Genomic DNA, 12,968 nt, shown 5'->3' with positions numbered 1-12,968 from the left:
TACAAAATATCTTCATGGAACATGATCTTTACATAATAACCTAATGATTTTTGGCATAAAAGAAAAATCAATAATTTTGACCCATACAATGTATTGTTGGCTATTGCTACAAATATACCCCAGCGACTTAAGACTGCTTTTGTGCTCCAGGGTCACATATTTTACATAATAAAAATAAAGCATACTTTTCAGGACAAAAAAAATTCTCAGCACATTTTTACACTAAATTCTCATTAGTGTAAAAAATGCACACACACACAAACATAAATAATGATTTTATATCATGGTAGTATCTAGTGCATTCATTTATGCGAATTTAATTTACATGAAACAATTTTAACATCAAAAATATATACAGTTTGTATTACTAAGTAAAAAAAAATATATATTTTGTATAATGTATAGGGCTGGGTATCGAGTTTGATACTTTTTAGGCACCGATACCATCGAGTATCGAAAAACATCTCGTCGTTCGGTACCAAATTTCGATACCCAAGGGGTTAATCTCATCAGCGTCCGTGGGCCAATAAGCATGCAGCACTAGGTGTGCTTGACTAGAAGCGGCGCGGCGCAGATCGATGCGTGTTTGACATCCGCGAGAGCGATTCGAAAGTGTACGGAGCAGTCTGCTCTCTATAGCTCGAGGTACTGTAATACACCGATCGGTCTGCACAGTCGGTCCGCGGATACATTCAATCGAACACACGTACTAGTTTACACAGGTTACACCAGATTCAGGTGGGAAGCGTGCAATCTGTGATCGCGTGCCATTGCAGACGCTCGCGAAAGCATGCAATCGCTTATGCGCGCTGTTTTTACGGTTTCACTTTTGAAATCGATTTATATTCCGCTTTTACTCAAAACTCACTTTAAACCACCATCGAGTGTTTTTAATAACTTCCGATTGCCGTCTAATGTGTGTTTTGGCCATGTAATGTTGCTGAAATTAAATATGTTATTACCTCTGAGTCAGAGCAGCGATCATGGAAGAGAGAACACAGGCAGACAGCGCTGGAAGCTGCTAATGCTTATCAGTAAATCAGTGGAAAATAAATAGAAATCATGATTCTGTCTGAGCGATGCGTTTTAACATGAACACTAACTAGTGTAAATGTAGCCTAACAGATGTGTAAACTGAAGACTATTTGAGCTTTATTAAAACTATTTTGCATTGATTTATTGTGTTGGTTACATTTTGTTCCTTTGTGCAGTGGCTCAGGAGATGAGTCTTTGAGTTTGTATAAACATCAACAAGCTAAAAAAAATTAAGCCAAGTTTTTTTTTTAGATAATGTAATCTTGATTTCATAAAATTGGTATCGAAAAAAGTATCGTTCAGGAACCGGTATCGAAGTCAAGGTATCGGTATCGAAAATTTTTGAACGATACCCAGCCCTAATAATGTATAACATAAAAATACATTTATATACATACAATAAATTTTTTTGACAAAAACCCGTTTATCACATTGATTTAAGTAGGATAATCTTGTACCATATTGATTTGAAAATACAAAGAGACAAAAAATTTTTTTTCTAAAAACATGAAGTGCATTAAACATTACATTACGTCAAACCTTCCCAAACTGGGGTTTGCGAGTTTAATGAAAAGCTAATAATAAATTAAATAAAAAATTAAAACTTAAATGTAAAATTAAAATAAATCTTTGGTAACACTTTCTATGAAGCCCGTATTTATAATGCATTATAAGAGTATTCTTAAAAGCATTATAATGAATGCATAATGTATTATAAAAAAACGTATATGTTGTATCATCTCATGAGTAATCATAACAACAGTTTTAATGCATTACAATATTTACTTATTTATGGTTACAGCTTTTAAGAGTATAATGATTTATAATACACAATGAACACAATGCATCCACTTACAATGGATTATATTTCCCATAGTTATAATGTATTATAAATCTCATATCTTGCCATTAACTTGTTACTTTAACTAGTGTAAATGTAGCCTAACAGATGTGTAAACTGAAGACTATTTGAGTTTTATTAAAACTATTTGCACTTATTTTGCATTTATTGTGTTGGTTAGCCTACATTTTGTTCCTTTGTGCAGTGGCTCAGGAGATGAGTCTTTGAGTTTGTATAAACATCAACAAGCTAAAAAAAATTAAGCCAAGTTTTTTTTTTTAGATAATGTAATCTTGATTTCATAAAATTGGTATCGAAAAAAGTATCGTTCAGGAACCGGTATCGAAGTCAAGGTATCGGTATCGAAAATTTTTGAACGATACCCAGCCCTAATAATGTATAACATAAAAATACATTTATATACATACAATAAATTTTTTTGACAAAAACCCGTTTATCACATTGATTTAAGTAGGATAATCTTGTACCATATTGATTTGAAAATACAAAGAGACAAAAAATTTTTTTTCTAAAAACATGAAGTGCATTAAACATTACATTACGTCAAACCTTCCCAAACTGGGGTTTGCGAGTTTAATGAAAAGCTAATAATAAATTAAATAAAAAATTAAAACTTAAATGTAAAATTAAAATAAATCTTTGGTAACACTTTCTATGAAGCCCATATTATACGTTTTTTTTATAATGCATTATGCATTCATTATAATGCCTTAAGAATACTCTTATAATGTGTTATACAAATGGGCTTCATAGAAAGTGTTACCAAATCTTTCCATCAAAATAAAACACATATTATACCCATTTACCTGCCTGTGACCATGTGAACAATATGTAATCATAGTCTGATTACAAGTATTTTAAAACATTACAAGTATTAAATTTTTGCAATCGGATTACGTAATCCAGATTACATGTAATGGGTTACTACCCAGCAGTGTTGCCGACCCATAATGCTCTGCAGAGTGAGAATTTCCCAGTGAATCCTGACCTTGGTGAGAAACTCCTCCAGGTTTCCCACAAACATGTGCGTCTGCTGCTGTATGAACTGCTCACAGCTGGACTTCAGGTGCCGGTCCACGTCTTTCTTCGAGTCGATGTAGTGCTCTCTTATCTCCGGCGTACTCTGGTGTGAAAGCATTAGCTTATGATGAATCGTTAATCATTCACTATGGATCGGGAGTCAGGTGTGAGGGTCTGAGACTTTGAAGAGCAGAAAAGACCCACCAAATGGAATGAATAAATAAATAAAGCTACATTACCTCCAGTAGGAACTCAAGGATAGCGTTATGGCTGTTCAGACGGAAGAACTTGGGCACAGCCTTGGGGTTGAAGATTTTAAAAGCAGCGTCTGAGGACGGAGAAAAGCAAATGTTGTTCTGCCCTCTGGTGGCGCTTTATTGATATTACACAAACATTTCATCAGGTCACAGTCATTACACACTGCTGCTCATTCACAAACTTCCATTATAAAACCGAGAGTTCCGGTCCTTGATTCTGATTGGCTGAGCCACGTTTGAAGCTGTTCTAAATTACTCTACAAACATACACCTTTGTTTACATTTGTGTGTTGCTCGGCAACCACTTTGTTGCAACCACAACTGATTCTGAGGAACTACATTGTTTGGGGAAAGAATACTGTTTTTATTAATATCATTACACTTTATTTGCTCTGTTACCTTACTACGTATATGGAATAGCCGTTTTTATAAAAAACAATAAGCCCCGTCAAGCCGTGGTTTAATTCACTGTAAACCACGGCTTCTTGGGGCTTATTGCTTTAATATGCAATTAATTGGGTTATTTTAATGAATTTTAATCCTGTATTTAAAAGAGGACATCCTGGGTTTTTCAAATATAACTTCCTCTACTTGGTTTTCAAAAGTCTGACATCACATTTCAGCAATTTGGGTCAAAAAATACAATTTTCACCCCAAATTGCAGGCTTTGTAAATGACTTTAGAAAGATGGCAGCATCATGATGTTATTTTTAGACAGAGATTAGTAGCTCTATAAGTAAAATCTGCTGACTTTTGCAATCTTTGCTGCATTATATGCCAATAGTGAACGTTCAAAAGTGGCAAAAAGCACTTTTTGTGTATTTTTCCCCAAAGTTTGCATGCTTGTAACTCAAGAAGTATTAAAAGACATCTCAATATTCTTTCAGTTTCTGATTCTTAACAAACTTTTCTTTTAGTATCTTAATTTTTAAGCCCCAATATGGTTCATTTGCAGAGATATGGGGATCTTAATATGGCCATGAATATTTTGTAGAGAAGTGATGAGATTTGACCTGAGATTTGGAGCCAAATTACAGGCTTTGTAAATGATTTTAGAAAGATGGCAGCATCATGATGTTATTTTTACATAGAGATCGGTAGCTCTATTAGTAAAATCTGCTGACTTTTGCAATCTTTGTTGCATTATATGCCAATGGTGATCATTCAAAAATGGGAAAAAGTACTTTTTTCTTTTCTTTTTCCAAAGTTTGCATGCTTGTAACTCAAGATGTATTAAAGACATCTTTATATCCTTTTAGATACTGGCTCTTAACAAACTTTTATTTTGGTATCTTCATTTTTAAGCCCCGATATGGTTCAGTTCCAGAGATATGGGGATCTTGATGTGGCTCCATGAGTAAACTGAAACCTGAAACCAGTGCTCAAAAACCAAATGTGGTTCACTTTGCATACAGCTGATACTTTGTTTTGTTTTTTGTTTTTTAAATCACCATTTAATCACAATTAGCATTATTTATGTTTGCCTTTCTTCAGAAAAAATTAAGTCTGAAATCTGGTTGATTTGACATTAAACAAGTTACCCAAAAAAACATTAATTTTTGCCAATGTAAAATGCTGAAAAACACGAATTTATATGTATATGTATTAAATATACCTTTAATGCACCGGTCATTCTGTCAGCACTGTGAACATCTAAAACAAAGACCAAGAGCCATTGAGATGTACCCAAACCTCACAAAAGCATGGCTGTTACCTCTGGTCTTCTTCAGATCCAGAGAGATCTCTTTAATGGTGAAGTCGGCGTGGAACGGGGCGATCTGCTCGCGCATGATCAGGAGATGCTTGATGAGGAAGAGCTGCCCGTCAGTTTGAGTCTGTGAAGAAAGTAACTCTGGAAATAAACCTTCACTAAAACATTACTGACCAATCCTGCCTCAGCCAGCGTTTCGGTTTCACACAAAGCTTCGCATGCAAGTCTATAGGAATCCTGTGTTTTTTTTACAGATAATATACCAAAAAATACATACAATATTTAAAAAAATCTCTGTTCTGATAGATAGATAGATAGAAATGTATTAAAACTAAAATAATTATAGAAATAAATGACCAAATTTAATACATTGTTTCTGGGTCATTTACAATAGTGGAATTAATTTCTCAGGACAAACAAACAAATAAATTAAATAAAAATAAATTAAATATAAATGTAAAATTAATACATTAACTAAAAATAACAATTAATAGAAATAAGCGAATAAAAATAAATATTTTCGGTGTCATTTACAATATTGGAATGAATTTCTCAGGATTGATTGATTAATTAATTAATTAAAAAATAAAATAATTAATAGAAATAAATGAAAACAATAAATAAATTGTTTCTGGGTCATTTAGAATAGTGGAGTGAATTTCTCAGCACAAACAAACAGACAAATAAATAAAAACAAATATAAATGTAATAAATTATTAAAAAATAAAAAAAATAATAGAAATAAATTAATAAAAAAAATTTCTGGGTCATTTACAATAGTGGAGTGAATTTCTCAGTATAAATAAACAAATAAATAGATGCATAAATATTAATAAAAATAAATAAAAACAAAATTAATTAATTAATTACAAATAAATAGATACATAAATATTAATACAAATAAATAAAAACAAAATTAATTAATTAAAAATAAAAGGATACATAAATATTAATAAAAATTAATAAAAACAAAATTAATTAATTAAAAATAAAAGAATAAACAGAAATAAATGAATAGCAATAAAAAAATTATTCTAGGTCATTTACAATAGCGAAGTGAATTTCTCAGTATAAATGAACAAATAAATAGATACATATTAATTAATAAAAATAAATAAAAACAAAATTAATTAATTAATTACAAATAAATAGATACATAAATATTAATACAAATAAATAAAAACAAAATTAATTAATTAAAAATAAAAGGATACATAAATATTAATAAAAATAAATAAAAACAAAATTAATTAATTAATAACAAATAAAAGAATAAACAGAAATAAATGAATAGCAATAAAAAATGATTCTGGGTCATTTACAATAGCGGAGTGAATTTCTTATTTCTGACTGATTGTCCTGTATTCAGGTGCATAAATGCCTCACCTTGTTCTTCTGAATGAGATCAGAGGCTGTGAGGAGAGACTGGATGCAGGCAGACAGAGCTTCCTGTGACAGACCCTGAAACACCGCCCTCTACAGGACACAGACAAAACAAACACACTCCTCATTCACTCACTCTGACACTCAAACCACTAATTATCTCAGGGTAAGGTTGTGACGGTGAGGAAATTTCCCATCAGTTAATCGACGTGTGACAACACCGATAATACCGGTTTCACCGTGGGGGCGGGGCGTTCCCTCTTTTCCTCCGCTTTTAAATAGCTTGTAAAAGCGGCGTGCGCATTTTACTTTCACTTTCAAATAGCAGCAATTCGGCGTAAAGCAATTGTTCGTTTGAATTTTCCCTCTTTTCCTCGGTTTTAAATAGCTTAAAAGCGCCGTGCGCATTTTACTTTCACTTTCGAATTAGTCACTCTTCTTTTCTGTCTCACCTCACTCTTCTTGTCTGTCTCTCCTCACTCTTCTTGTCTGTCTCACCTCACTCTTCTTGTCTGTCTCTCCTCACTCTTCTTGTCTGTCTCACCTCACTCTTCTTGTCTGTCTCTCCTCACTCTTCTTGTCTGTCTCACCTCACTCTTCTTGTCTGTCTCACCTCACTCTTCTTGTCTGTCTCACCTCACTCTTCTTGTCTGTCTCACCTCACTCTTCTTGTCTGTCTCACCTCACTCTTCTTGTCTGTCTCACCTCACTCTTCTTGTCTGTCTCACCTCACTCTTCTTGTCTGTCTCACCTCACTCTTCTTGTCAGTCAGCTCGACTCACTCTCCTCACTGGAGAAATGAAATCTGATCTGTGATGCGACTGTCGTTCGGCACGCTGCATTGAGTAGCCGCGTTCAGTTTTTAATTGTAGTGTCTGTTCTTTTACTGAACTAAATGATCTTTATTTCTATAAAAAATAAAAATGACGGTGGGGGTCGGTGACGCGGTGGGCAAGTGACGGAACCGGTGTTGCGGCTTATCACCGTCAGCACCGTCTATCACGGCAAGCCTATCTCAGGGGAGTCAAACTCAGTTCCTGGAGGCCCGGGGCCCTGCAGAGTTTAGATTCAACCCAAATAAACACACCCGATCCAACCAATCAAGTCCTTCAGGCTTATTTGAAAACTACATGGTGTGTGTTAAAGCAGGGTTGGAACTAAACTCTGCAGGGCTCCGGCGCTCCAGGAACTGAGTTTGGCTCCCCTGCATTATCTTCTGTCTTTCACAAGGTGAAGTTTTGAAAATATCATAACCGCTAGTTAATACAATTCTAATAATAACAATAATCAGCTTTTGCGCTCCACAGAAGTCAATCAGTCATACATGAGGATGAGTCAGTGATACTTTATAAACATTGATATACTATTTCATTTTGTTAATATTTTGAATTAGATTTTATTTCTACATTTTCTGTATTCATTTTCGTTAAAGTTTTAGTAATTTTGTTGTTTTTGTCATTTGTATCACTTTTTGTTTAATTATGTCTATATAGTTATTTTCACTTATTAGTTTTAGATTATTTAGTACTTCAAGTTAAAATAAACAAAAATGAGAAATGTTGCCTTGACAACTAGCTGAAATAAAAATGTATTTAATATTTTATTTTATGTCAAGTAACATATATTTCTTATGGTTTTAGCTCTAGTTTCAGTTTTAGTTAACTATAATAACCCTGACTTTGAATTACTTTTATTTTTATATTTTCTGTTTTCATTTTAAAGTTAATAATTTTGTTGTTTTTGTCATTTTTATTAGCTTTTGTTTCTGTAAATATGTCTATATAGTATTAATTTTTATTTCATAGTTTTAGATTATTTAATTTTCATTATTTTAGTGATTCAACTTTTTGAATTTTGCCTTGACAACTAGCTGAATTCGATTTTTATTATTTATTTTATTATATTTTATTTCATTTACTGTTTATTTTATTTCAAAAAGCAAATGTTTTTTTATGGTTTTAGTTTTACATTTACATTTTTCTTTTTTTCATACAGTTTTAGTTAACTATAATAATCCTTGGGTGAATAAAAGATGTTGGGTGCTCTATCAGCATTAAGATTTAATTTAGATTTAGATTTAAGATCAGATAAATCTGATCCTAAATCATTGAATATTCTTAATACATATTCATTATTAAAACAGCGCCATTGCGGAACTACAGATAGGTATTTTTGCATTCATAAATTGTAATTATTAAATTAACATAATTGTTAATGAATACTGTAATGATTAATCATGCAGCGGTGATGATGATTGATGGTGGTGTGTTACACTGACGTCTATGCAGCGGTAGAGTTTGGAGAGACACACGAGCGTCCGTCTGACGGTGGGATACCACATGCCATGAAGATCTGCGGGAGAAACTGTTCGACGGCTTTCAGCCTCACCCTGCTTCATTCTACTACGTTAATAAATCATTAGCTCATCCATGAACATGATTTCTGCCCGAGTCCCGTCGGATTGCATCGGCTGTGGGGATGAAGACCACAACTCCCATGATTCCACACTCAGTCACGCCGTCATCAAACTACGCCTTTGTCTATTTGTTTATTTTGAATACGCGCCCTCTGGCGGCGAAAATTACATATTGTGCCTTTAAGTTTAGTTAACTCTTACCAGAGAGTCACCAGCATGTCTGGACTAAAGACATTTCAGATTTCTGAAAGAAATGTTCAGATGTTAAGTGCTCAGTTTGCTGACCTCCATCATCTGGAGTTTGTCGGGGTAGGCCAGGTCTCCCGGCGCAGGCTTGTATCCGCTGATGTCTGTCTGGATGTAGATGTGTGTCCTGTAGACCAAACGCTCCTGAACGTCCTCCAGCATCTGCTTCACCACGGCGTCAAACGCAGTCAGCTGCACCTCTGAGACAAACCCACCGATCACACGTCACTTCACAAACAAACCCTTCATTAGAAACAGACGGCTGTGGAGGACACAGGGTTTGGTACCGTTGTTTTGGACGTGATCCTCCAGCATCTCGTTCTTCAGGATGCTGCAGAGCTCCGACAGCGTCTCCAGATGAACCACGTGGATGATCAGAGGCCTCAAGACGTCATACAGAGACACGCAGAGCTTCTCCAGAAGCTCACTGTCACAAATACATCAAAGCACATCGCTACAATTACAACATAAACATATTGAAAAGCAAAATGATCCAGCTTGATTCTGACACCATTTAAAATCTGAGCCTAATTGTTGACGACTATTGCTGAAAAATAGAAAACAAACCATTTCTTTCTTCAGTAAAACAGAAAATAGGATAAAAGGAAGGAAGAAAGAACGAGAGAGGGAGGGAGAAAGAAAGAAAGAAAAAGAAAGAAAGGAGGGAGGGAAGAAGGGAGGAAAGACAGAAAGAAAGAAAGAAAGAAAGACAGAAAGAAAGAAAGAAAGAAAGAAAGAAAGAAAGATGTAACTTGCCAGGCTCCAAAAAAAACTAAATAAATAAATAAATAGACAGATAGATAGATAAAGAAAAATAAATAAATGATTAAAAAAATAAATAATAATTTAAACGAATAACAAACAAAATAAAAAACTACAAAAATAAAAAATAACAAACTAAAAAACTAAATACAAAATAAAATAAAACAAATAAAATACCATTCTAAATTAATTGATTATAAATAAATAAAAATAAATAAAATTCAAAATTAATTAATTAATTGTAAATAAATAAATAATATTTCTCTGTCTAACACATTGTGCTTCATGGAGTAAAGAAAATAACTGCGGGTCTCAGCAACACGACCGTACATGATGAGAGTTTTCATGTTTGTGTGAACGATTGTTTTCATCTGAAACGAGTTTCTTTACTCACTCCAGTTTGGACGAGGGTTTGGAGAAGAACTCGCTGTAAAGCTGGTGCTCGTCTTGACACACATGGACCATAAACGCACAGCCGCTGCGCACCTGAAACAACAGCAGCTGCGCGTCACAAACACACTCAGAGCGAGCGTCTGTGACACACTTTCAGTCAAAACACGACAAAAACAAAACATGCAAAAACGGTCATTCTGCACTTTCAACAACTTTTGACAAACACAAAGCGAAGGAAATCAAAAAATACCAAATTGAATAACTAATTATGTCTATGTAGGTGCATTGTTTTCCTAAAACCTCCAAGTTGCAAAATGCTCAAGCAAACAAACAAATTTCCCCTCTATGAAAATCACTCGGCCAATTAAAAGAAACAAGTCGGTGTTCATTTAAACACCATCATCCGTTGTAAATAACAGGAACAAATACAACACACTTACAAAAGTCAGCACATGATGTGTGGAAGTAAATACTTCTACTGTACGCTTAGTTCCCTCACCAGAGCGCAGTGATCCTTGTTGTTCTGGCTGGTGAGATCTGTGATGGTGGCGTTTATACAGGGACTGAGCAGGACTTCCCTCTGCTCCAGATAACACTGATGAATCTCATCCAGCAGCTGCTGATACCTGACACACACACACACACACACACACACACGGTCATGCTTCACAGGCAGGAACACTCACATTACATCAGTTTGTTTCTAAGCAGCATGATTCACGACCATCCAAATAAACAAACAAACTAAATTACAAATAAATAAATACAAAAATAAAATATATAAATTACATTAAATAAAAAATAAACAAATACAAAAATAAACTAAATTAATAAAATAAATGAAAATAAATTAATAAATAAAAATGATAAATTAACTAAATTAAAAATAAATACAAAAATAAAATAACTGAATACAAAATTAAAACAAATAAATTAATAAATACAAATAAAAACAGAAAAGGGAATAGTTATAAATAAATCAAAAATATATATAAAATAAAATCAATGAAAATTACATAAAATAAATAAATAAAAATTATGACTAAAATTACAAATAAATAAATACAAAAATAAAATAAATTAATAAAATAAATTCAAATAAATTAAATAAATAAAAAATATAAATAAACAAAATTACAAATAAATACAAAAATAAAATAAGTGAATAAAAAAATTTAAACAAATTAATTAATTAAATACAAATAAATAAAAAATAACAAATAAAAACAGAAAAGGGAATAGTTATAAATCAATAAAAATAAATATATAAACTTAAAAATAAATAAATACAAAAATAAAAAAGTCAAATATATAAAATAAAATCAATGAAAATTACATAAAATAAATAAATAAAAATTATGACTAAAATTACAAATAAATAAATACAAAAATAAAATAAATTAATAAAATAAATTCAAATAAATTAAATAAATAAAAAATATAAATAAACAAAATTACAAATAAATACAAAAATAAAATAAGTGAATAAAAAAATTTAAACAAATTAATTAATTAAATACAAATAAATAAAAAATAACAAATAAAAACAGAAAAGGGAATAGTTATAAATCAATAAAAATAAATAAATAAACTTAAAAATGAATAAATATAAAAATAAAATAAAAAGTCAAATATATAAAATAAAATCAATGAAAATTACATAAAATAAATAAATAAAAATTATGACTAAACAATTTACAAATAAATAAATACAAAAATAAACTAAAAAATATAATAAATGGATTATTAAAAATAAATAAAATACATTAATAAGAATAAAAAAATAAATAAAAATAAACAAATAAATAAATACTATTCTGTCAAATTTCTGTTGTGTTTCATGGAGTGAAGAATATCATTTCGGGTCAGAACAATACAGTGGTAAATGAAAAGAGTTTTCATGTTTAGGTGAACTGTCTTTAACCTGCAATGAATTTATTTACTCACCCTGGTTTTATGACAAGATTGGAAACAAGAAGATCCAAAACAGGGTTATTATAGTTAACTAAAACTGAAACTAAAATTAAAACCATTAAAAAAAATTAAAAAAAAACTTTACTTAAAATAAATAACCAAAATAAATTTAAATATTAAAAAAATAATTATTTTAGCTACATTAGCAACATCTGTGATTTTAATTTTGTTTAATTTAAAAAAAAAAAACCTAAACATTATATAAAAATGAAAACTATATTGACACACACACACATACATATATATACACGTGTATGTATGTATATATGAACCACTAAAAATGACCAAAAACACAAAATTACTAAAACAAGGAACATATAAAAAAGGAAAATATAAATACAAAAACGGATTTAAAACATTAATAAAAAAAATATTACAGTATCCAGAAGTATTACTAAAATATGACTGATCCAAAATTCTCTTTGTTTTATATGATTTAAATGAAAAAAAAAAAAAAAAAAAAATTTAAATATATGCATAAATATATGTCTCAGACATTCGGACTCCACTGTATATGCATAAAAATGAGAATTATCAGAAAATAATAAATCAAAACATTCTCCATCACTCACTCTGGGATTTTGTCAGACCGCTGTTCAACTTGTTCAATGAGCCTCTGAAACAAAAAAATCATATAAAAATAATTAGGGATGTAACGATTAACCGCGAGCCGGTTGAAAATCGATTCAAATATGTGACGATTCAAATCGGTTGAGATGCTAAACAAATCGCAATTCATTTAAGTGTAGGAGTTTATATGAATGTATGTCTGAGGGGAACTTACTGTCTTTAGAAAAGTTTAGATGGTATTTCTTCTTTTCATCTTGCCTCTGTATAATGCATATTAAAGTTCATAAAGTGCAGCGCTGCTTTGTTTACAGCAGAAACCAAGGAAACGCTTTAAGCGCC

At 31.5% G+C, this 12,968-nt stretch overlaps 1 protein-coding gene across 1 annotated transcript in view; it reads right to left on the bottom strand.

Moving 5' to 3' along the window:
- cog3 (component of oligomeric golgi complex 3) overlaps positions 1-12,968 on the bottom strand; it is a 30,325-nt gene that overhangs the window by 8,145 nt on the left and 9,212 nt on the right. The window contains exons 9-18 of the mRNA XM_016520861.1: positions 12,632-12,675; positions 10,585-10,711; positions 10,087-10,178; positions 9,218-9,357; positions 8,970-9,130; positions 8,547-8,657; positions 6,272-6,361; positions 4,889-5,009; positions 3,157-3,245; positions 2,886-3,020 (exon numbers count right to left, since the gene is read on the bottom strand). Of these exons, the coding sequence (XP_016376347.1) occupies positions 2,886-3,020; positions 3,157-3,245; positions 4,889-5,009; positions 6,272-6,361; positions 8,547-8,657; positions 8,970-9,130; positions 9,218-9,357; positions 10,087-10,178; positions 10,585-10,711; positions 12,632-12,675 (1,110 nt within the window). The remainder of the gene's footprint in view (positions 1-2,885; positions 3,021-3,156; positions 3,246-4,888; positions 5,010-6,271; positions 6,362-8,546; positions 8,658-8,969; positions 9,131-9,217; positions 9,358-10,086; positions 10,179-10,584; positions 10,712-12,631; positions 12,676-12,968) is intronic.

The sequence above is a fragment of the Sinocyclocheilus rhinocerous genome, unplaced genomic scaffold (genome assembly GCF_001515625.1).
Source record: "Sinocyclocheilus rhinocerous isolate Xijiao unplaced genomic scaffold, SAMN03320098_v1.1 scaffold2254, whole genome shotgun sequence".
Taxonomy (NCBI): Eukaryota; Metazoa; Chordata; class Actinopteri; order Cypriniformes; family Cyprinidae; genus Sinocyclocheilus; species Sinocyclocheilus rhinocerous.
The sequence above is the reverse complement of the archived record's forward strand: the minus strand, read 5'-3'. Positions and strand labels throughout refer to the sequence as shown.